Source organism: Aythya ferina (assembly GCF_964211825.1).
Source record: "Aythya ferina genome assembly, chromosome: 3".
Taxonomy (NCBI): domain Eukaryota; kingdom Metazoa; phylum Chordata; class Aves; order Anseriformes; family Anatidae; genus Aythya; species Aythya ferina.
In genome coordinates, this window is record NC_140298.1 from 2,401,815 (window position 1) to 2,427,335 (window position 25,521).

The window sequence follows — 25,521 nt, forward strand, 5'->3', positions numbered from 1 at the left end:
CCAAGTCCGTTCAAGAAGGAAATATTAAAAAGCTGATAAACTTTCTATGCTGTATTTCTCTTACAGGAACGTTTGATGGAGTTGTCAAAATGGCAAGGCACTCTAACACCTCGGCAGCACCAGTGGTTTTATAGCCCGCTCAGGGTCTGACTTCAACCAATACTCACTCTCAGGTAAAATTCTCCATTTTCATTTCCAGACTTGATCCGGAATGTGTTAATAGTATTAGGATAAATAGTGGTTGCCTGAATCTGGAAGATATCAGAGGGCACTGTTCTGTCTGAACGGATGCTCATGTATTTGTACACAACAGAGTAAGGCAGCTCTCGGCAAATGGCGTTTGATACGGGGCAGACACAGCGGCTGAAAAACAAAAATGGATAAACTTGATACTTGAAAACATGATTTCTGTTGTATTTGATTGTGTTGCCTGTTGAGAATAACCCTAAAAAAGCTGTCTGGCTTTCTCTTACTTCTCAGATGTTAGGACATAAGGCTCTTGACAAGGATTTCTTGGGTAACAACGAAATCCTCCATGGTAATTCCAGCAAATTTCATCCTCTCTGCATTCATTAGTAGTCTCACACTCATTTATGTCTATGAGGAAGAAAAAGGAACTGTGTTAAAGCAGAGTTAAATCGAGTTTGCTATGAAAAACAACAACAACAACAAAAAAACCCACCACCACCAAGCCACCTGCTTGTCTACTGAAACTCAACAGATGTCTATGTTATTTTTTACCTGCTTTTCCAAGGCCTTGCTATAAAGGATTTGGAACAGTAGAAATGGAACAAATTTGTTTACCACATCTTAATCAAGACTGAAGGTCTTTAGTTGACTAAAGAAACACATTAGTCATAGTACATGTAATGCAACTGTAGAAACCCTGAGTTCCTAGTTGGCAATGAATCATTTTCTAGCACAAGGTATCTTACAGGCAGAGGAAAGAGGCTTTGAGAAAGAAGTGTGATTTCATGCTTTTTGCAGGATCTCACTTAATTGCTTAGGTTTCATGGTCTAACTAAATGCTTAGTTAATATTTATAGCTGTAGTTAAACTAAAGTAGCTTTGGAAGAAATCATGATGTGTTTATTTTTGTGTGAAGTAGAGCTTCCTTTTTTTTTCTTTTTCTTTTTTTCTTTTTTTTTCTTTTTACCCTGGGAAAATGACCTTGAATAGAAATGGGGACTGTCAGCTTTGTGTAGTATTGATGCTCTGTTATCCTGGCAGTGCCAGACCCAACCCCCTGTCTATCCCTATGCTTGCCTGAAACTAACCCAGCCCCAGACACATGAATAAACCAAAGGGTTTATTCAAATGTAAGCTCTGGGAAGGCCCAAACAGATTTATTTATTTTTTTAGGTGGTCAAACTACCCACCCCAAGATACTCAGTATCAGTTGCTATTCTTAAGAGTGATAAGAATCTACACTGATTTCTCAAAAAGAGCCACCATTACACAACGCTTCCATAAACAATTTATTTCCTCATCCCTTTCTGACAATAATTAGCACACCTATTTCTAAAAATAAAGATTGTGAAATCAGGTTCTGGATTACTAAGACAATGATTCTGGCACTTTTTCTGTAACTGTAAAGAGACATTTAGCACCAGTGAGAAAAATAAACTTTGCAGCTGTGATCCCGGTATTTGGTGGCACCTAGCTGTAACTGAACAGCTGACCAGAATGTTTATTTTCCAAACACAATATAATTAATCTGCTCAAAATTCTTGCTTTTTTTCCTCCTGTTATCAGAAAGAACATATCTTTCATTTCTGCTCTGTCTGCGCTTAGAAACCTCTATAAAAAGAAACAGATACAAAGCAATGCCCAATGTCTGTAATAAATGATCTGATTTTTTTCTGAGATATTTATCTCTGGAACTTAGACTCACCACCTAGACATCCAAGACCAGCTTTACTTAAGGATTACGAAAGTTGAAAATTTTATCCTAAGCATCTGAAAAACTTAGAGTTTGAGCTGAGAGATTCAAATAAAAGGAATTAATATAAAATATACCATCAATCATCAAATGCATCAACATCTTTTGCTAGCCTAACACTGTCATGAAATATAAACACTTAGATAAGCATTCTTAGGCTTGTGTGAAATGGTGTTACCCGTAAAGCAATATTGGGACTGTCAAGATGGGGCTCTTACCTTGACATGTTCTGCCTCCTACTACCTGGTAACCTTCAGGGCAGACACATGAGAATTTTCCTGGTTCGTTGACACACTGATATTGACATATGTAACTGGAAGTTCTGCATTCATCAGTATCTGCAGAGAGAAGAACTTAAGCTGGTTGTACTTTTCAATTGTTTTTAATGATAAATTTTAAATTTTAAAAAATGAGAAATGCATTTATTTGAGGAAGTAGAAGGTAAATTAAGACTTCTGAACAAGTTTGGGAAAATCTCTGTAGAGAAAATCCATAGTTTTAGTATTCTAGACGTGATTACTTCCACAGAAAAGTAGATGTGAGATTAGCTAATGTAGCAAAACTATTGTCTTTGTGCGCTAATGGAGCAGCTCTTTGGGAAGGAGGCTAAAGTCTCTTTTTAGTCGTCAAATATTATTTGATATATGCTTTTCTTGTTCTTAATCCTTGTGTAACCATCATCCCCTTGCCAGAGAATTGTAGCACAAACCTGATTTTAACACTGTTGTTACGCAGAAATTAAATTAAACCAATGAAAACTAGAGAATGGCTTGGAAAACAGTGTACTGCCCTGCTAGTACCTCTGAGCCTTGAGCCCAGCTCTTGATTTTTGTCAGAGATTATACTGAAGGCTGCATAGTTGCTACTCCCTGTTCTGTTTGCTTGCAAGTAGGATTAGCTTAAGAAGCTTGGAGAGGGAGCATCTGTAATAGCTCTGCTGGCTTGTTCGGGAGGGCAGTGGTAAACCAAAAAGACCTCTTTGGCTCAAAGACTGGTAGAAGGGATATAGGCTTTACGGGTGAGATCATCGTGTCCAAAGGGAGATTAGAGGAATCCTGTGGAGGCACTGGCAGAGGAAATAAAGTGTTGATTGTATAATCATCAGGAGACATGCTGTTTGTATACACAGGCTTGAAAGCACCTCAAAAGCACAATTGTTGTTTCCTTACAGTCAAATTTAAGGTCTTTATTTTCAGATGAACCTAACAGCACACAGAATTTCACTTGTCTTTTGGTTTGCATTCCTTTCCAATTCATTTAATGGTCATCAGCATTAGACCACACACAATTCAAGTGTTTGTGAAGTAAATATTCGGAAGCCTTATTCTCTCTCATTCTCTCTCCCTTCTCTAGTAACATCTGTCCTGTTTTGTACTTACAGTTAATGAGACACCTGAATGCAGCTGCAGCTACTAAGGTGTGTTATCAGCAATGGTATTTTCAACATTAAAATAAAATTTAAACGCCTTAATTTTTTTTTGGCTACAACTCACTCCCACATTGTCATTCCACTTGAATTGCATCCCCTAGTTCACAGAGGCTTCTGGGAAAATAAATCAAAAATGGTTGCTCTTCTAAGACAAATAATTGCTTACCTTCACAGTTGATTCTGTCACTGCTTAACTCAAATCCTGGGTTACACTGACAAATGAAAGAACCCAGTATATTGTAACACTGCTGTGCGCACGGGTTATTGGCATCACATTCATTTATGTCTGAAAAGAAAAATTACAGATCTTTATCTTTTGCACCTAGTAATTAGGCTGATTAAGTGGATTAAGTCTGGGCCTAGTGCTTAGCAGAAGCTCGGTTGACTATATCAATACAGGTCTGCAGTCACTGGAACAATGTCAGATTATGCTTTACATTCCATGTAGAAAAAGTATTTTTCCAGGAATGAGAGTTATTCTAATGTGTAATGAATTCTTCCAATAATGTTTAGTGTGGCTATTAAACCTCACATTCCAGCGTCTTTTTTCAGGTATGAAATGCCAAGTCTATAAATAATTGATATAAGGAACACATACAGATAAGACCTCTCAGCATGCAGTGGTTAAGATCTGAGCTATTTATTACTCCTAAAATTTGTTCTTTTAAATTCCATTACAATTATAACATGAGCCTTTTAAGCCAGTATAGTTTTGCAATGCTCCAAGACCTAGACCATACAGGGGGGGAGGCAGGTTTCTGTGCTAGATTTTTCATCGTGTGCCATCCGAAGAACATATATGAGAACACGGCAAAATAAGAGAAGCAATTTTAATGCAAGGTTTATGTAAGTGTAATCACCTCTGCGATTTACAGTGCTTATTTTTATAGGCTGCTAATTATTGCTCCTTTGTCATACGCTAAAATCTACAGTGAATTTTCCCTTGTGTGCCTTCCCTGCATATTTTCCATTCATTTGTGTTCATCAGCTATACTCATTAGTAGAGAGCTGCATGTTAAATAATTTTTGAATTCATAGCTTTTGCAAGTACATATAAATGTCAGCGACACTTTTATCTACAGATACAACTTTTAAAACTGACAAAGATGACTAAGATTTGGCATTCACAAGAACTAAACCAACAAGGAGGATATTAATTATCTCTGTGATCCTTCTCTTTATGATGAATGGTAATAGGGGAGAAATGATTACCAAGCATTTTTCGTTCTTTTAGTTGAATTCTGGCAATGGTGTGAAGAATGTACATCATGACAACGCTACCAGAAGGAATAATAAGCTGGCCAAAGCCACAATTCCGTTTGTTACCCTTCCAAGAAATATTGACCCACTTTCAATATGTGCAAAAGTTGTAACAAATGTAATCGGTACAGCTGTGAAGTATGACTTCTGCCAGATGACTGTTGCAGATGTGAAAGTCTGTCTTGATGCAGCAGTCGCTCTTTTACAGATTTTTGCGTGAAGATTTACTTTACCTTTTATGGTGGGGGTGTGACTTGCTGGGCTGGGAGGCCAGCAGGAGTCAGAAGGGATTTCTTGGTGAAGCACCTAGTGAACTTGGAGCTTCATATGGAAGTGTAATTGAAAGAAAGCACCTTACATTTGAGCCGTGGGAAGGGGCAAATGACATAACTCATCACACAGTTACACTGAGTCCACATGCAGTATTTCACCTATTTGGTGAAAAACAACGAACGCCTGTCATCACAGTGCTATGTAGTGTGCCTGCCTGTGTATATATAGCCATAGAGAACTCGCAGCCATCTCCATCACCAGTCTCTTGATTTAACGTGGCCACTCTCCCATTCCTAGCTGAGATCCCAATTCTGTTAAAGGCAACAGCCAATTATTGATTTCCCAGGAGCTGGAATTTCAGATCCAAGAGAGTGTTGCATGAGAAGGGAAATTGGGAAGTTTATGCTCCTCTGATTTAGTACTCTGAACATGAAAGGATTTAACCTACCTTGATGTGCAAGTTGCTAGGCTACATATCTCCTACTCTTCCTAAAGCCCTCTGCTTGGAAGCTTGGAAAAAACACAGGGCTAAGCAAAAGTTAGCTGGTGTTCAATATGGCTATTCTCGTGCCTTAGCCAAAATCAGGAAAGCAATCGTCTCACTTCCTGCCTAGTTTTATCCCAAAAACATGGAAAGAAAAATGAAATGGCAACACAAGTTTTGTTCTTTATAGTCATTCTTAACAATGCTCTTGCCTTTTTAGTAGTATCACTGAGAAGTTTGTGTTCTGGAGAATTATCAGCTTTAAGAAATAGCATCCTTCTCCCAAGTATGTACATTTAATATGAACTTTTTCAGTACCTTGCACTTCAGTAGACAGTTTCCTTTTATTATTACCATCTCTAATTGCTCTAGATCAGATCTCTTTTCAAACTTCGCAGCAATCTTCCCTTAGTGCTTTATTTTAAGGGGATGAATGTGGCTTTCATAGTGACCCCTCAGTTTCATTTGTAGTAGTATTTTCCAGAGATTCCTGTTTGACATGTAAAAGCTTTTTCATCACTACATTTATCGTGTGCTGAGGATAATTACACTTAACTGTTTTGTTCCCCCTGCTTTCCATTTCCAGCCTCTGTTGTAAAACTGGGAATTATATCATGAAAGCAAGTAACACTGAAAAAGCAATCCACCAGAGCTGAAAGAATAATTAAATCAAAGATTAAATAATGAATGTAAACTTCCAGAGTTCAGTTGCCAAACTAGGTGCTTCTCAGAAACGTATAAAATAATGTGTTTTCCACGAGGCTCTGATTTTCTAATTCACCAGTACTTCTCAGATCACTTGCAAGACAGCTTCTCTATACAGCAACTAGTGTAACATATTGGTTGGAATTTATTTCCTTCAGTAAGTTGGGATGGAGACACTTAAATCACAACCGTGGCAAGTCATGTGTCAGTATTTCTCTACAGCAAGTGAGCTCGTGTAAGTGCATGCAGAGAAGTTCTTACCCACGCAGGTGTGGTTGTTGGACGCCAGCTGGAAACCAGCGTTGCACTGGCAATAATAGGAGCCGGGAGTGTTCACACATCGGTGGTGGCAGTACGGAGGCAGGGTGCATTCGTCTATATCTGAGTAATGAAAAGAGAAATTAGCTCAGATGGCACCTTGGAAGTTCAGTGCTGCTGTCTTGTCCAAAGAAACTGTAAAGTTAATTGAACTTGATTAAAAGCAGAAAAAAGCTTATGTGGGGTAGATGTTGCTTAAGACTTAAGGCTGACCAACAGAGTGACTGTAACTTCTACCTCATTTAATCAAAACTTCACATGCAGCACGCTTAGCTTATACTAAATCTTTTCAGCTCTGTTAGGACAAGTCCAAATTTTCCCTGTGAGGACAGAAGATTAGTGGCCCTGAAAAGGAAACAGATGGCTGTGCTTCCACAGGGATCCCCCAGAAACTGGCTGGGCTCCCTGGGGGCTGCTGTCCCTCCTGCAGGCCTTTGGATACAGCAGCACCAGCACCTTCTGGCTGCACTCTGGTGCTGAGGAAGGCGAGCAGCCCGGCTGGAGCTATGCTATCTCAGGCGGTATTAACTTTCCTCAGACTCTCCTTGCAGATTAGCCCTGGTTGTGAGGTGGAGCAGACTGCCTTTCCAACTTTCAGCATTCCTAATGTGCACTGGAGCAGGGTTTTCACCTGCAATCCACACAAAATGTGCAACAACTCCCCCCCCCCCCCCTTTTTTTTTTTTTTACCTCTGCATTTTAAAAGGCATCCTTACGTTCTGGAGGAGTTTGTCTGCAATTTTTTTTAAGCTATGCCGCAATGCTGATCATGCATGTATGTGCAGCAGTTGTCTTTAGTTGTGGCCTGCTTGATCTTGGTAGAGAAATCCGTGCCCTGTTCTGTACATGTACACAATGTGACATTTCAAAGGCTCAACGCTCAGACAAATAATACCAGTTTTCACTGGAACAAAGAAAGGCACTTCCCATATCCATGCCAGATCTTGAGTTCCCTACCTCCAGCTGTTTCCACCATAGATGTGTTTAAAAAGAGGCCAAGATTTTTTATTTTTTATGACGAGGAAAGTTTATTTTAATATCTAGTGAAAAAATAATTGTTAGAAGTTAACTCTTTTTCTGTCAATTTCGCAGTTACTTTTTGGAGCTAAACTTAGTGAAGTGTTTTGGATCAGTTTGAATGAAAAGGCTTACGCTGGAAAAACTCCTGGCTATCCGTACAGTAGAGATTGTTGCTGTAACTCTTCTGTTGCAGGGAAAATCTGAAGCAGAAATTGAATACATTAGGAGGCACAGCAGACCTCTTGCATCCTTGGCTTTACAGGACCAAGCTCTTACAAGTTGCTGTTTGAAAATCTGGTTAAACAATATAGGCATAGAAGCAATGCTTTACTTTTTAAGCTTTGTATTTATGCATGTAAATGCTTACAGGATCAGACTCTAATTCAGTGGGAATTCTCCTTGCAGTATTAGGCTCTTGTGCACATCAGCTCCAAGCAGATCCAAGGGCTGAGTGTAATATAATCAATTCTGCCAAATCTTCTGTTTGAACTAATGCTGGAAGACAACTCATTCTATCTTCAATCCTATGTTTCAGAAAAGGCTAATTTTGTGATAGGTGAACAAGCAATTTCTTTACAAAAATTTATTATTATTTTTTTTAATCAAAGAAATGGTTAGTGCATTTTGATTAAAAAAAAAAAACAACAATAACAATGAATTGTTAAAAATGAGTCCTTTTCTTCCTCCAATTTGAAGCCAAAAAGGTCTGGAAAAATTTTGTTCAAATTTGAGAGAAACATTTTCTCCCATATGGAGAACCTCTATCAAGATCTGGTCCCAAGAACGTTTTCTGGCAAAGTTGTTAAAAATAAATAAATAAAAAAATCCCCAAAGACAGTGTTTATTCTGAAATGCTGACAGTGTGAAGTGTAGCGATGTACTGGTAATTTAGGTCAGTGTGTAATACGTAACACAGGTGTTATTCTTGGTTTTGACCTAAATAAGAGAAGGGAAATCTTGCTTTCCTGACCTCTTCATGTGTGGATTTAGATGCATAACTGTATTCACATGTAGATAGAAGGCTGTACCATCCTGCTTCTTTTGAGAGGTGTAACATGTCTGGTAGGGCTTTCAGGTAGTCTTGGTATTGATATTAAAAGTGCTACTGCACAGCAGTAATACACTGTTCTAAAAAATTAGATAAAAAATGTTTAAAAATAAATATATCAGTGACCTGTCAAAGTTATTCTTGTGCCTACATTCCCAAACGACTTATCCTACTCTTGCACAGAGAACACGTTTTTCTGTGAAAAACAACGAAAAAGCTTTTCTACTAGGCTGCATAAAATCAGTTCTGTGCTTAGAAGAGGTGGTCTTGAATGTCACCTGATGATGTATACATTTGATTCTCCTACTTCATAATTGTTTTCAATATCCCTGACAAACTTAAGGCTTAAGACTGTAGTGTCTATAAAGCCATTTTATCCATTGAAATTGTGATTAAAGAGGTGCTAAAGGCTGAAGAAAGACTGCAGGAACAGAGTAATGGCACTTTCACGTTATGTCCCCAAATGAGGATGGAATAGGAAAGATGCAGTGTTTATGCTGCACTTGGATTTAATTTAATGCTATACTTGTATAGGTCCCAAAGGTGCAGACGGCTGCTTTTGGCCCAAGGAATAAAGCATAGTGGTTTATAAGTTGCAAATATCATATACCTGCATTCAGAGTTTCCATCTCTTCCATTTCTACTCATAAAACTGAGACTGAAACAGACTGTGCAAGGGGGCTCTGCAGAGCAGGGATTAGGGCTGTGTGAAGGTAGGGCTTTGTCCTGCAGATCTGGATTCAAATCTCACTGAGGTCAGTGGAAAGACACATTTTACTTCACTGCTGTAGAAGACTTCTGACTGTATCTGGGACATTAGGCAATACCCCAATACAAATAATAAACACAGTGGTAACTAGTAAGAAAATTAGTCTTGTGAAGTTCAGCTCTGTGTTGATTATACTTAAAATAGTTTCTAGTTACATGTTTTAGTGATTAATCATTGTGACAAAGCAATTATTCCATTCCATTTTAAAAATAATCAGCTATTGTACAGTATACACACCTATGCATTTTGTTATAAAAGTTTGCAACTTCAGGTAATGAAAGAAAATAATTTAGTCTAAAGCAAGACTTACCAACACATTGCTCCCCTCGTTTCTGATACCCTGGAGGACACTGGCAGCTGAAGGACCCTCTTAGATTGACACATACTTGGTCAGCTCTACAATTATGGGTTCCTGTTGCACATTCATCTATATCTTTATAACAAGAGCAAATGCACTATTAGTCATAGAACTTACTTAGAGTTAGTTACCTGTTGAAATGCTTTCCCTATTTTCAGGCTACTTACAAATGAAGGCAGCAAATTTGAAATACACTCAAGAAGTAATCTCAAAGTTATTCCATTTGCAGGATATAAAATGTTACCAGATCTCTGTTGGCTTTTAACTGCATTTGAAAATGTATCAGATACGGTTATTCTAAATAATCATTTTTATTTGACAAATACCATTATTATTTGTACTTATCATTATAAAACTTTTCATAGATGTCTTGCAGCTTTATACTACTTAAATCATTTAACTTCATTTCACTTTTTTCCCATGCTGATTGTTTGTTGCATGCTGAATTACTCTGGAAAACTTCAGCAAAAGTAGTTCATCTGTTTCTCAAGAATGAGATGACTTCTTAGTATTAGCACAACAAAATATTTCTAATACCAATCCTTTTGCATGGTTCCCATACCCCATACTTTGGAGAGGGACTTGGAACTTGGTGTGTGGTGGCCTTCTCATCAGGAAGAGATCTGCCTCTTGTCATTCCCATGAAAATTCTCCTAATTCAGTCAATCTGTTAAAGTATTTGGAAATAGTGTACATCTGCTTGTATTTTAGCAGTACAGCTAAAAATGCAAAGACTGGACCGATACTTTTCTGTGTAATTCAGGTAGCTTTTCATTCACACCAAATGCAGGCTTATACAAGTATAAAAACATCTTGATTTTGCCTATTCATTAGAAAATGCTGGAGGTACTTAAATATAATTAAAGTGCATGTGCTGACAAATAACTTGCTTAAAATGGAATTGCAATTTGTTTTCTCATCCGAACATCCAAAATGTTAGAGAGCTTTTTATTGTAACCTGACACAGTACAGTGAAAGGACTTTTTAATTTTGGCATTCTACACAATTTGGAGACTCTAGGCTGAATAAACAAATTCCTTAAAACTTATGATCTCTAGTTTACAAATCTCAGCTGACCTCTCTATTTGTATAGGCACTTGGGACGTTAGAACATCACCAGTGGCAGATTCTGGGTGGTGCTTTGGAAAAAATGATGGATTCTTTCACATAGCAAATGAAAACAATTTTGACCACAAGATTCAATAAAAAATAAACCATCAACAGTTTGAATTGATTCTCAATGTTTGTCCTTCCTCAAATGCCCAAATATTTTACATACATTTTCTTTATCTGACAGGAAAAATGAAGTCCTTTTATGTTAGCCTGCTCTTTGCATTTCTGCATAGTAACAGTCCTAAAGCTGCTGTGCTGCTGCAGGACTTGCTGACCGCATTGTTCTGCGGTGACAGCTGAAAAGCACATTCTCAGGTGTAGAGATTTTCAGGGACTAGATCTGGCTGCCTCATACCAGCCTGACACATCATTAAAAGTTTCAGCCAAAGCACAGTGGAGTCAATGCAAGTCTTTGCAGGGACTTCGCTGGGCTTTGCATGTACTCCTACTTTCTGCAGAAGCTGAAAATAAGAGGGCTATAATGCTCATACAGTTGAAATTCTTTCTTAAGTACACACACTGTTGCGGATTGTACAGAACAGAAAATTGGATCCATAGAAACGTCAGATATGAGTGAACCTAACATAAGCGAGCTTTTAAGGTGGGTTAGTTACAATACATTAAGTTGTTGTGTAGTCATTTGCATCCGTGGCTTGATTTTCATTTAGTTTATTTTTCTATGGAATAATAAGCTACTCAGCTAAAACAAAACAAGCTAGATTGACTTATGCACTCAGGATCTTTGATTTCTTTCCCAATGGTAAGTTCAGTTTGAAAGGAAAACAATTGTTCTAAAGTCCTGTTTGCCTGCTAGCCGCCTCCTCACTCGGAAACTCTCAGAGGACTTGATGCTGTTGCCACAAAGGTCCGTGTTTATAGTAACAGCCTTTTCATGAGGCTTGTATCAAGGAGCCCTTTAGGGCTCTCCCAAGCTTCTTAATCCAGTCCTGAACTGGACTGCAACTCAGCTCTGGCTTTCTATGTATGTCCTGTCTGCCTTCTACATGTCATGAAAATGCAGATCAGTATGTGGAATATGCTTGGTGGATTTTATCCGTGCTTTTACTGTGTGCTGTCATGGTACTTTTTGCTATTTTGGCTGTTTTTCTTGGATGGCTTTTTTTGAGATAGTTCCTAGGCTTGTTGGGGAAAGAGGTACATGGGGGAAAAAGTACTGATGGGAGCCCTTTGAGAATGCCAGGCCTCTTGTTTTGTGGCCTTACCTGCACCTTCCCTGAACTGCCTAAGGTGGGAAGTGAAGGCGGACAGGAGAGGAGCTTCTGGCCTTCACTGGGGAAGGGCAGCAGCGTGGCCTGCTTGGAGCACCTCTGCTCGTGTCTGTGCTAAGGACTTGCTAATATGAAGGGAAGGCTGATGGCCTGAGGATTGTGTGTCAAGGAAAATACTGTGGGAGGAGAACAACAGGCAGCTATGCTAGGAGGGCTTCAGTGCTGGAACATTCAGTTCTGAAATCTCTAGTATTGCAATAATTACAGCCATGTCTACTATTGTGATTGATACAAGGGTGAGGAAGCGAGTGGAAGATTTCAGTACTGAAAGTGGTGCCAAATGTGAATTGTATTGGTGTGATACCAGAAGCAGCCCAGCCCTTGTGTAAGAAAGAAGCATTGGTGGATTTTGCAATGTGATGTTGCTGCACGGACCTCTGCATCTATGCTCTTAGTGAGGCCCAGAGAAATATTAAGCTTCTTGGCACACATCAGTGTGACCTTAATCATCCTCCACTAGAGAAACATTTTTTTTATCTAATTGTCCTGAAAGTTATTCAAGCAATGGGGCAGTGGAAGTCATAGAAGGAAGCTACATCAATGCTTGGGATGCGGTAGATCAGCACCATTTTTCTCAGGGGTGTTATTACCAATAGATACAAACACATGCTTTTTCCCCCCATATGAAGTAGCATAATGTTGCACTGACATGCCAATATTGACCTGGGACTTGCACTTCTGTGTTTGTTCACGGTTCTTGAGTAGGTAGACTGCCTACATGCAGTTGCTTAGAGGCTCACTGAACTCTAATCTGAAGCTTTCAGATTGTTTTCTCACTTATGTCCCCACTGTATGAAAATCGGTAACTCCTAGGTTGCCTTTTCATAATTGTAAGAGCTTGTTTTTCCAGTTCATATCAGTTTTCCAATCTGTTAGATTCCTAGCTTATTTATCACAAGTTGCACAGTGCCCTCTGATCCTGACAGGGATCTGGAAGCTGCATCAGTTCCTACTTTAATCTGTATCAAATGCAATAAATACTGGGAAGAGACAGTGATTACACAAAGCATGTGTTTTTCCTTAAATCTTACCATCTCATTCCATTTGATCTTCCTTGACAAAATCCCTGGACTTAAATGAGACAAGTAAATGAGGATATTGGGAAGCCATCCTTTTGGTTTCCACCTATTGCAAACACCCATAACCAGATTGATTTGACGTCTGTGAAGGCATAGCAAACTGGGGCAAGGCTATGCTAGAAACTCCTATAGGAACATCACAGAGCTCACCAGCTTTAATCCTAAGAGCAAGATAAATTTGTTTGACCTTTCCTCTCTAGCATGAATGTTTAATAATGTGTGTACGTGCATGTGTGTTTATAATAATTAAAAAAATTAAAACAAGACACTCCACTGCACACACTTGTCTCTCTGGGGAGAGGGTGAGAGAACAAACGTGACAGATGTTTGTCATGTTGCTTAATGCACTACTGGAAAGCACTCAAGATACCACAGTGATGAGTGCAGCATAAGAAACAGATCTAGAAAGAAAATAACGGGCTTTTACAAGCTCATTCTTGAGCATCTTTCATTTGCATCCTCTTTTCCAAATTTAGTGTCATCATGATAAAGTTTGTTTCTGTGTTTCAGCAACTGATGCTATAGCTGAAGCTTCTATTTCAAGCAAGTACCTTGTAATCTCTACATTGAAAACACTTTCAACTCGTTCCTTGACACCTCCATATAAATATCATTTCTACATATTATACATCTGCTCACCCAGGTAGGCAATTCAAATTACATTGGTAACACATTGGTAACCTGTAATGAAAATGATCTTCTCTTAGCATCCTTCTTTCTTTATTTCTTCATATTATTTAATCTCAACTAATCTTTTAAAATTTTGTGCTGTTCACTATGGATAAACAAGAGCTGTAGGTTTGTATTAAATTGTTGAAGAACTTGGTTGGTATTTAATCACTGATGCAGGCAACACATGAAATACGGATGAACTCTTAAACTCAGCGTATCTAAGATGTTGCTCAAATAATAGATAACTACTCTGCTATTGATGCTGTGACCACTTGACATTTGCTTACAGAAAAGACAAATAAAAAAGAGATGTAAAAGGTTGAGTAACTGAGCTCATGACAGCAAAGAGCACTGCTGGGCAGCTGACCTCTCTGTTCTCTCTGACCAACCATGCCTGAACAAACACCACAACTAGGGCTTCTCCTCTTGACTTCACTGGTTGCTTCTCAAGTATGAAAATCCAGGGGCCTTTAAGGGAAGCTATCATGAGACAGATGTTGCTTTGAGCCTATGAGTTCTAATATAAGCTTTAAGGTAAATGCGTATTTTGTGATAGAGGTTTAATTCATTCTCTTGCATGTCAAAAAATTGCAAAGCGAATCTTTACATCTCTGGTTTGCCAGGCTACCTGGCCTGACTGCAGGGGAGTCAAGATGCATTCAGTTGTGGCTAAAGCCATTTTATTCCTGGACAGTTGTTCTCTGGGCAGTCACAGCCTCTGTAGTTGAACAATTTCCTTCAAAATAACTTGGGTGTCTCTATCAATACTTTTGCAGATCTTACGTATTTGAAAATTGAGCTGGGTTATCTTCAGCATCTTGATCATTGTAATAATTGAACTCAGATAATTATATAGCCTTTCTGTAGGCCACCTGAGAGTGAACTGGTCTTATGGGGATGTCTTGCTACTTTAAATAGGTATAAATTTTAAAAATATTTATTACACTGGTATTGGGATTGAGTGCTTGAATCTCCCTGTGTTGCTTATGGGTGTTACATCCAGAATACTACCCTGATAGAAGGTTACAGTTTCAAAATCAAGTATTTCGTGAACTAGAAATTTCAGAATTTGGATTCTCTGAACAGCTGTAATTTAGATCCCTTATATATAAGCATTATGACAGTCTTTGTATGCATCTTGCAGGCTTGCTCTCAGTCAAACCTCACTGTTCCTCAAGTGGGTTAGTTGGTACAGTACTCTCTTCTTGAGGAACACTGCGAGAGTGCAGGAATTGCAATGATTACTGCTGCATAAAAACTTTAAGGTAATCTAAAGAGTTGGAGTCAGTAGAGAAAGGGGCAAGGAACATTACAGTTAAGGAGACTGGTCTCTCAGTAAGGTACACTGCTCTTTCAGAAACGTTTATGGAAGTCATTGACTGTACTTTGGTAAATATGGCCATCAGACCCCCATGACTCATCCTAATATAAATAGTGCCTTTTGCAATAATCTCCAGGCTCTTTGGGAAGGTGCATTTTAGAAGACTTTGATATTGATAACCATCTGCTCATTAAGATGACACTGATTTCCAGAAGTTACTGTTTGAATTTTCCACAGAAAAAAATGTGAGAACCACGGAGGGGTGCAGATCTTGTTCTTATATTCCTTCAAAATATAAATCAGCTTGCATTTCATAGTTTTAATTCCACAAGCCTCACTAATAGCTATACCCAGTGATTCCCTCATTTTCCAAAAATGTACCCACACTCCCTCTTGAAGTGATTTACACAATTATGTCCTTCCATTGCTGACTTTGGCAGTCTGCTCTGTATTTCAACCACTAGTTGTGTACAAAAATTTTGCTTGACCTGCTTTTAGCTATAGCGTTCTCTAAATCTAGTGTATGGTTCCCTGCTTTAGAGCTAGTTAGTTTTTCTACTTCTTCCCTGCAATCCATTCTGTCAGGCTCTTATCTACATCCATAAAATTTTTTCCTAGTCTCTTTCTGAGCTACAAACCTGGCTCAATTCCCTTCGTGCTGTGACTCATTTTTCCCAAACCCCCTGACTCATGCTGCTTGCTCACTTATGCAACAGCTTAATCTCCGTAATTTTATTCATATCATTATGAGAAGTACATAAATCCATGAGATGCATTTCATTAGTGCTTCAAACTTTTGTAGAAAAAATCCGGTCCACATCTATCCTTTGTTTGATTTAAGCCACTTAAATCTTTTCTATCTCATACCTGCATGTTGTGCTCAGAGCTGGAGACCTGTATTCTTAACTAGCTCAAATATGTTTTACTCTTGGGACTGGGGTGCTTGGCTTCTTGCTGCTCACTGGCTCTCGGTGTACCACAACTGACTACATCATCTTCATGCTCTCCTTGTTTGTATAGTCATCTCCTCAAACCAGTCAGATAATGTTTGTGGGTCTCTTTCTCTGTTCTGGTTTGTAGCAATCCTGTAAGCAGAATATTCCACCAGATCAAAAAGACACTTCTCTGATGAGCTGATGGGATCCAAATTTTGTCCTTGCTGAGCAGTGCCAGCGAACCAGCTCCTGAATTGTTTGTGCAAATCTAAACCCAGAATAACTCCACCAATGTCAGTGTTGCACTTGTCATTGTCAATGTTTTGAATGTAAATGCTAAATATTTTGGTTAATCAGTTTAAATTTTCTGAGCTCTCAGTGCGAGTGAGAGCAGAAAATGACTCAGTCTATTTTTCTAATAGCTACATCTGAACTGAAAACATCGCCTCCCACGGAAGCAATGGCACCAGTGAGTCTGATATCAGGCATACAATGATCTCCACAGCATTGCAGGTATCTGGGACAACTTACTTAGCTTCAAGCTGCTTTAATTCCTTTCACTTTGTCCCTTTCATTAGCTTTCCTTCTCTGCCTGTTAGATGTTTTATGAGTATTTCTCAGAAATAACAGGTGACAGTAAAATATTTGAAGAAATTAGAGCACTACAGTTCTTCCATTAGCACGGGCTTGCTTCATTTTACCAAATTAAGTATTCGGTCCCTTATTTATGTTTCTTATATTGTTCTTGCAACTGAAGCCAAGCTCACTGCTATGTCGTTTCCTGGATCCTCCCTGATCCTTTCTTACACATAGGAACAACATTAGCAACCTCCAAATTCCCTGGTTCCCTCCCCAGCCTTAGCAAGCTATCAACAATTTCTGTCAAAGGCTTTTCTATTTCCCTTGCTACTTCCTTCAACATTTGGGATGTTATTCATCTGGGCTGGATGCCCAGACAACTTTTAACTCATTGGTGTTGGGAGGCTGCGTTTTGTGGAGGTAAATACCAGGAGAAAATCTATTACATAACATCAGGTGAGTAGGTACCAAGAGACCAAATATTTGGAGGAATTTCTCACTTCTGGAGTGGCAGAACCTGTTAATAGCAGAGACCTGTGCTGTAACAGTGCACTCACTATCCACTGGTGTCATGAGGTAGCGTCTATAATTCTGTATAACACTGTAGCAGCCCATAAACTCCCTTTTTATTGCTGTTTTTTCTCTTTCCCTTTTAAATTTTCTTTTGGCCCTTTCATGTTAAGTATATTGGACCGATTGCCCTGGTAACGAGCTTTCACAGTTGAGTGAAGGTAACCTGCACAAATGCTTGTTTGCACAAGAAAAACATTTGCAGGAGCCAAGACCTACATTTAAGCATATATGTGAGGTAGAATGTTTAAATTAAAATGATTTTCATGAAAAATGGTGTAACTTCTTTTGGTAAGCCGAAACATTCCCTCTCATAAACTTGTGTGTACAGCAAAGTGAGCTCCTTGTAGATTTGTCTTTTAGTACTCCTGGACACCATGGCATAACAGACTAGGAATAATGCAAAGTATTAATGTAGAAAATGTGGTGTGTGTGTGTGGAGGAAATCTAATGCAGTGTACTTCATAGTTCCTTGCATGATTTCTATATTTGGGCTGAAAAAGTGCTAGCAACTACTATGAATTTGGGATATTTACCCAACCACAGTGACTTCATGAATATGAAGGTACAGGAAAAGCATCCTTCCTCTATTTACTCAACAGAGTTAACAAAGGATAAAGCTGTAATAATCAAGTCTGGACTGCAGTACTTTGTCACAATTATGTATTGTCTTTGGTATGTCCAAACTGAATTGACTTATCACATAGAACAGCTAAATAAAGGAGTGAGCCATAGCTTTCAGCGCTAGAACATCTCCCACATGTTTATTTGGGAGTGGCAGGCAGCTGAAAAAAAAAAAAAAAAAAAAAAAGGATGAATGAAGCTTTGAATTGATGCATTACTTCCTTTCTTCTCCACTTTGCCTCCATCTGTGGTGCTAGCTTCCTTCTCTAGAAGAGTATGCCAAGCAGTCTGTAAATTGCAGTGCAAAAGATAAGCTGCTTTTGATTCTGCGATTACTTTTGACTACGATCAAGACTGAGATGCCATATGCAACTGAACACGTTTTTTTCTATCCTTAAGAAAATATTTAAATTATCACGTTCAGGACAGCACTTCAGTGGTAACAAGATAAGGGTGTTCAACCTGAATCAGTGCCCAAACATATTCTGCTCATATGTCTTCTGCACGGTAGCTGTCCATGCTGGAAGTGGGATGGGAAGTTAAAAAGCCTAGGACTGTACTGTGACTTAAACAACTCCTGCCCTGGGCTGGATACTTCTCCAGGCCCCTGCCAGTACAAACCATGTCTCAACAAAACCTGTAGGAATGTGTTCTGCTAAAAAGAAGTACTTTGCTATCCAACCACAAACATACTAAATTAAATGAGTGCTACATGTAAAACATCATTCAAGTAATAGTAATTAAAGTGATTGTTATAATTAAAAGTAGTATGGCTAATGTGACAACAACTGTAGTCTAATACGAGGCCATAAATAAACTATTGCCAAGAGACAATAGGTTTTTCTATCCATGGTACTTCAACCTATATTTATAAAAATAAGAACCACAGGTGTAACATACATCTGTGTTTAAAACTTCTCAAAGGGAAGAGCACTTTTTTCTTCAATAGAACAAAATGTTAATTATTACTCTCCCTGCTCATTAAAAAGGCAAAAATTCAATGTTTTTGATCTATATGTACTTACAACTTGTATTTTTTTTCTTATTTCTAATGGGGCCATAAATGGGGGCATGCTTGCTTTCAAGTTACAATCCAATAATTCAGTGCAATGCATCTGCAAGTCTCAAAAGTGCTTCAAAATGTGAGTTGTCATAATGGTAAACCTTTTGATTTACATTGCAATAGTTTATTTTTACTTTCAGTAGAGTATTTCCTGCTGTTGCTTTCTTGTGATTTTGTGCTAGAGGTCTAACAAGTTGTGCTTTTTGGTTCATGCCTGCCTAAGTGAGGATCACCCACCCATGATGACCAATACACTTGGACTATACTCAAAAACAACAAGGGTGGATTAAACTATTCCATTATTGCAGATGAAAGAGTTCTCCCCGACATCTGGCATATCATCTTCAAAACTGATATGGAACATTTCCATAAATTCAGCTTAACATTGTTTTTGTGAGTGTTCCAAAGTATTTTTAACATGAAGAAATAGCATGCAAACTAATTTCCTATTTGAAAAGTAAATGTCTTGTTCTTATTCTTTAATTCATCCAGTTATTAAAAAAAAAAAAAAAAAAAGAAAAAGATGTTCACTTAACTTGAAGCATACTGTTTTGTTTATTCAAGTTAATGGAAAAGCTAGTCAGTGTTTGATGTAAAGCTGCCCCCTTGCTTGAAAGAAAACCAAACAACTGGTTATGAATTATGAATATCTCCTAATAGTTTCCAGAATTATCTGAAGGATGTATTTTTTTTCTTAATTACATACACTTAAAAGTTCCAAGTTCCCTATTCATTTCCATTTTGTTTATTTCTCTCCTTGGAAACCTCATAAGCATTTTCCTTTAGCTAGGCTTGACTGAACAAAATATTACTGCTACAACCTGTAATATTAGGGAAATAAAGGCCTGAAAGCTTATTGTGGTTTTTAATTAGGAAGTTGAAGAATTGCTTATTAAATCTGTGCAAGCCCTTTCACAGCACTTACAGTGGTAGCTGCTGGGTCCCTGCAAAGGAAAACACTAAGATCCTACCCAAAAAGTGTGCTTCAGAGCACACTTCAAACCCCAACTTTTTTCTGTGTGGCCTCAGAATATCAGTTCCTGCAAAAATCCTCCTTTCTTTTCATGCTGGCATGTCTTAAATTGTTTTAGTCCTAACCAGACTTGCGTTTGTGAGGAATCAAGTGTCTCCTTACTGTGAGGGAGGCATCTCCTTGTGGGAGTTGCTGGCAAAGGCACCGCAACAGGGGATGCAGTCTGGTGAAAACCTCATCTGTCTGTGTGATGCTTCCATGGTATGCATGGCCTTCCAACAGTAAAGCAGCTAGTTATCAACAGAACAACATCTAATTAATGCAGCAAGCAAACTGATGCACTGAGCAGGAGTTGTGATATCATAGAATCATAGAATATCCAACCCTATTCTGAAAAACAGTAGCCTGATTTTTTTGGTTGTATGGACATAGCTCATGAACCCACACCTGCCCTTTGCTCATGTAAGAAAAAGTGGCCTTAAAATATAAGGGACTTAAGATAAAAGATAAGGAACTGAAGATATTGGATATATGGGATGAATTTTATCAATAAAATCTTATTCTCCTTTTGCCTTTGCAGGCTGAATGAACTGTTTTAGGAACTGTAGTCCTCAAGTTGAGAACATTTAAGTTCAAGTCGAGTTCAATAGCAACTATCAGAAGGAGAAGGCTTATCTAAATGATATTGTTTTTAGCACTAATCATCCTATCTGTTGGCAGTACCAACACTCTGCAATCTCCACAGCTCCCTACGTAAATAAGCAGATTCCTGATGCTGTTCCAACTTCAGAAATGCCTTTGAAAGCACTATTTAGTTATGAATTTTTCCTACATGTGTTTCTTTTAGTGTTGCTGTATGCACTCACAGATGCTCTGTTTTGGAGAAACGTATCCAAAACTTAGCTATTTTTAAAGTATAAGCAAAGGCCACTGGCCTGTATTTTACCTTCTCATGAAATCAAAATGAAACGGTTAAAAGAAATTCACTTCCATGCCTTCTCTAACTTTTGAGTGATAGAATAATAAAAGCAAATTATGGAAATAGTACTTAAAAAAGACACATCACTTGATTCAGTCCAAAATATACTCTAGGGAAGGGAGGGGATTGGAAGAGCTGGGATAGAAAAACACAATGTTCAGGTTGCACAGTTCAAGTGAAGTGAAATGGATGTGCAGAAGTTAAGATTGCTGTGACAATGTTAATTTGACTATGCTACAAAGAAGTGGTATTATATGGTATTGATCTAACAAAACCACCAAGAACTGTCTCTTGTACATTTCTGTCTGCCTTGCCTCAAGAACCTCACATTTGCATTAGGTGGCTCTCCATTTAAATTTAAGTGGAAAATCCAATTTTTCATGTAATTCTTAACATGAAGAAGGCTTAAAATGAAATTTAAAAATCGTCAGCTTGAAAGAGAACATACATCAGATGAAGCCAAGCAGGATCAAAAGGGGGAAAGGCAGCTGGGAAAGAGAAACTTCCTCTTTGAAGGTAAAAGAAAATAAAAGGCAGAACGAATATTTATGAAGAAAAATGAACATAAAAGTTAAAGATGCATCATGATATGGGGGGACTAAGTGGAAGCTAAGGAAAAGAATGGGGAAGGAGCAAGGCACATAGATAAGAGCCCCACTAATGCAGCTGTTTTTCACTTACAGAAGTAGTGTTTATTAAACACTATTGATGACCAAGGTGCTTCCATGCCCAATTTGTGCCTGGAGAGCTGGTAAGTCCCTGTCAATGTGTGTCTGTTTTGCTGCCATTTTTCCAACTCAAAGTATAACTTGAGCTGTCAGAAGAATGAGGAGATAGCAAGCGCTGAGGTGGCACGTGTAGTGCAGCAGAATATGTTCTGCTGGGCTTGTATGTGGCTGGGGTGTGGTGAGAGCGGGATGGGAACGCAAGGGCAACTGCTGTGGGCAGAGCGGGGCCGGACAAGAAGGGTGCCTGAAATGATGCTGCAGGGCATGTAGTCTACTGAAGGCTGGAAGTTGGAGTGGTGCTTGGGAAGTATTTGTTGTTCTTTTAGGATTTTTTGTCAGGTTTTTGAAACTGAGAATTATTATTATTTTTGGATCTGAGCTAAGATTTTTCTGGGGTTTAGCCACATTTTTTCTGTGTTTGGGAACAAAAAAGAAAAAAGACGCTGAAAAATACTTTGTTCTTTCAATGAGCCAGTAATAAATAAAAACTAACATTTCCCAAGGAAACTTCTGTTTTTTAGAGAGCTATTTTTTCTTCCAAATTACTTTGCATTAAAATTGCGATCAACTCTGCTTTCAGGCTAGGGATCTGACTGCCCAGCTGCCTTTGCACAATCAAATAGAAGTAGCAACTGGGACAGCTTTTCCCTTTTCTTTTTTTTCTGGTCTTTGGCTGGGAAGTTGCCTCGGAATAGATGCTGTGCTACCATAATCCTGGCACTTTCACTGACAATGAGATTTCGGCAGTATTTCCTAGCATAAGCAGAGTATTCCTGAAGTCTGTTCACGGGGCTGTCGGGATGGTGAAATGCAGCAACCTTCTTTTGTTTGCTTGAGCATGTGATTTCTTTTTTATACCTTGTGATCTTCACAGATTTCTGGCGAAGCTTAAAAGGTTAGTTGGAAGAGGGAGTGGCTACCATTTGTTTAGAAAATAAATAGAAAAAAGTAGGCCAAATACCAGTAAAGTTCCAGTTTTAAAATATTAAACTAACACACAACATTGCTGGCCTGGAAAGGTCAGATGAAGTGGGAGAAAGGATGTATTTAGAGTGATTGCCAGGCAGGACGTGGGATCTCTCACTGACTTGGCAGTAGATACTTCAGCTCTATTTGCTATTAGTGCTGTTTCTAATGCTCTATATTTGCTAACTTCTTCAGTTTGACAAGATCCATGCTTTATTTTCCAGTATTTACATGGTATTAAGCAAGTGTGCAAATCCATTCAGAGAGTAACCAGGGCCTACACAGCCTCCCCCCCCCCCCCTTTTTTTTTTTTTCTGCTGGTTGGTAGACAGGATGCTCAAAAAACGGGGAAAATGGAAGTTTTGAGGGGTTTTGCCTTGAGGTGTGCTATCAGAAAACAAAGCTATTTTGTGACACGCTTAAACTTGCTAAATAAGACAGAATAGGGCCCTTTGCTTCCAAATTTATCAGTAGGAATGAAGAAAGAAATGAAATGATTTCTTAAACAATAGTAGAGCTGTTACAATTTCTTCCAATGAAATGATAAGATTTAGTGAAAATGCAAATAGTCCTTTCTATGGACTGATTCTAGGGTACTTGGCTAGTGGAAAGCAGAAAACCTTCTGCAGCAGCTAAATAATTGCTGCCACATCATCTAAGCACATCATTATCACTGCTGGATGAGATGAAAGGTATTTACAAATGAGAGCCTGCCAGGAGAACACAGCACAAGCTTGATCCAGCTCCAACTGTAATCAATAGGAGCCTTCAACTTAACTAGAGCTTAAAGAACAAACTAACTACTTTTTGAAATGTATTACACTCTGAGTTTTGCAAAATTAAACCTGGAGCTCATCAGAAGGGAGGTGGACAGGGATTTGTTGCCTAACAAAGCCCCTTGTTTTACTTCATGTATTCTTTGACGGTCTTCAAAGCTGTGCTTCCCACTCTGACGACCCAAGCCCTCTTTTTTTCCTCTGCCTTAATTCTCCCACTTTTACTTTCCTCCTGTTTTTCTTTCTCTATTCCTCTGGGTTCTGCCCTTCTAATTTTTCAAGGCAGAGAATGCGTCTTTGTTTGTGAAGAGCAAAGCAAGTTTATGGCACCCTATTCATTATATTTATGAATCATATCTAACTGAATTTTTCCCATAGCCCGAAGGTGGCTGTTTGCCCAAAGGCACTGCTCTCAGTGCCTGTATTTTCTATTTATAAGGTGTATTTTAGTTTACATCAGAAGCTGAAGGAAAGACTTCTGCTTGATATCACTTCTGCCAAATGAAACCCACAGAGAAGCTGCGGCCAAAGGAACTCTGTACAAAAGTTGTCTGGGCTCTGTAATTTTGTTCACGTGGGTGCATGGTAGTACACATTAGTTGCCAATAAAAACAATCTAAAATAGATACAGCACTGTGCAAGTCTCGGGATGATCTTAAAAAGTACAGAACGCAGGTAAGCGAGCATTGAGAAACATGCTGTCAAAAGAGTTTGCTGAGAACACCAGCTTTTGCAAGATGGTTGTGAAAGGACAAGAAGCTCCTCTGAACATCCATTCTACTCTGCACACTGGTGAAATTCCAGAAAGAGTAGTTTACAACACAGTTATAGAAAATTGTTGTTTTTGAAACTATTTGTGGTTGTGACAAAGTGTAGGCGCTCCCCAGAAGATGTTGACATTAAATAGGCAGTATAGCTGAGGATAGCGAGGAATTAACCATTTCGGTCCTCAAGAAGCACACTAGTATTAGCAGATGCTCAATATGAGGCAAGTCTTTCTGGCTCTGGGTCACTGGTGGGCACTGAAAGCACCAGCAGCACCGAGCCTAGGATGCATGTAGGAGGAGGTCTCCTGTGAGACAGCTGCTCATACAGATGCCCATTCAAACCAGGCTTTTTGCCTCCAGAGACCTGCAGGAATAAATAGGAATTGTTTTTGTAGCAAATATGGGGAAGGGAAGAAACAGGCCCTGACAGATTCAATATGCTTTAAAAACAAAACAAACAAACAAACAACCCCCACAACTTTGTGTTGTAAGATGTTTCTCTCGTGGCCCCAGAAAGAAAGATGTGCAGGAAGCTTTAGACACCTTCCTTGACAAGGTAGCTGCGAGGCCCTCCCCCCATTTTTTTCAGAAGGTATTTGGCTTGGTTTTCAGTTAATTCCTTCCCCTCTCTGAAAGGCATGTGGTCAAAGATTCTCATTTTCTTGCAACCTGAGTGTATGAGCTAACTGGCAGGGCTATGTAGCCTGTCTGCATCTCAGCGTTCTGAGGGATGCCCAGAACATTATCAGCACATCACTCTGCATAACTGTTTCAGTGCCCAGTTGTCTCTAGCACTATATAGACAGTCATAAACGTTTGGTTAACATCTAATCTAGCCTTTCCATGACTGTTGGAGAGGTTAACTAATGAGCACAAGCCTACAGGGGAACATAAGGGCCTCATATGCTGTTGAATACAGGCCAATATTGGTTGGTCAAAATACATTTTGCTTATAACTTCTTGCAGGGTGGGAGAAGAGATTTCTCAATTTAAACTTCCATCAAAGCTATTGGAAAAAGCTGTCCATCACGCTCAAGTTTTTCATAGATGTCTTGCTGCTTCAAATACCTTCCAGATGGATTTAATTCCAGTGACTGATTGTCCACTTGGCTTTGCAGCTGTGCACTTCAGGGGAAAAGTCCACACCATGCTCATTCACATGCTGGATGGCAAAAAATGACTTCTGGCTCTTTTGTCATTAAAGTGCTATTTTCCAATAACCGATGAGGCTAGAGATGAACTAACGGAAGATCAATCTAGAGGATACTTCTTACTATCCAAATAATGCCAAGAGCAAAGAATACAATTTGAAAGGTAAAGCAAGGAGATAGGTACCTATGTATTAGTGAGGTGGTTAATTTATAGTGAAGGAAAAGAAAAGCACACATTTACAAACATATTAATTTCTTACAAGTAGGACAGTGGGGAGAATTGCTTACAATGCTAAAGCAAAAGCATTTAAAAGTGATTTTTTTTTCACT

The 25,521-nt window shown here is 38.8% G+C and overlaps 1 protein-coding gene and 1 long non-coding RNA gene across 2 annotated transcripts in view; one reads left to right on the plus strand and one right to left on the minus strand.

Annotated features, from left to right (window-relative positions):
• Positions 1–25,521, plus strand: part of LOC311434150 — a 50,177-nt gene that overhangs the window by 4,847 nt on the left and 19,809 nt on the right. The window contains exons 2-3 of the long non-coding RNA XR_014691292.1: positions 67–173; positions 21,487–21,554. This is a non-coding gene — a long non-coding RNA (uncharacterized lncRNA). The remainder of the gene's footprint in view (positions 1–66; positions 174–21,486; positions 21,555–25,521) is intronic.
• The window catches only part of EFEMP1 (EGF containing fibulin extracellular matrix protein 1), a 48,638-nt gene that overhangs the window by 2,934 nt on the left and 20,183 nt on the right, over positions 1–25,521 (minus strand). The window contains exons 5-10 of the mRNA XM_084514092.1: positions 9,559–9,681; positions 6,355–6,474; positions 3,538–3,657; positions 2,161–2,280; positions 474–597; positions 168–363 (exon numbers count right to left, since the gene is read on the minus strand). Of these exons, the coding sequence (XP_084370218.1) occupies positions 168–363; positions 474–597; positions 2,161–2,280; positions 3,538–3,657; positions 6,355–6,474; positions 9,559–9,681 (803 nt within the window). The remainder of the gene's footprint in view (positions 1–167; positions 364–473; positions 598–2,160; positions 2,281–3,537; positions 3,658–6,354; positions 6,475–9,558; positions 9,682–25,521) is intronic.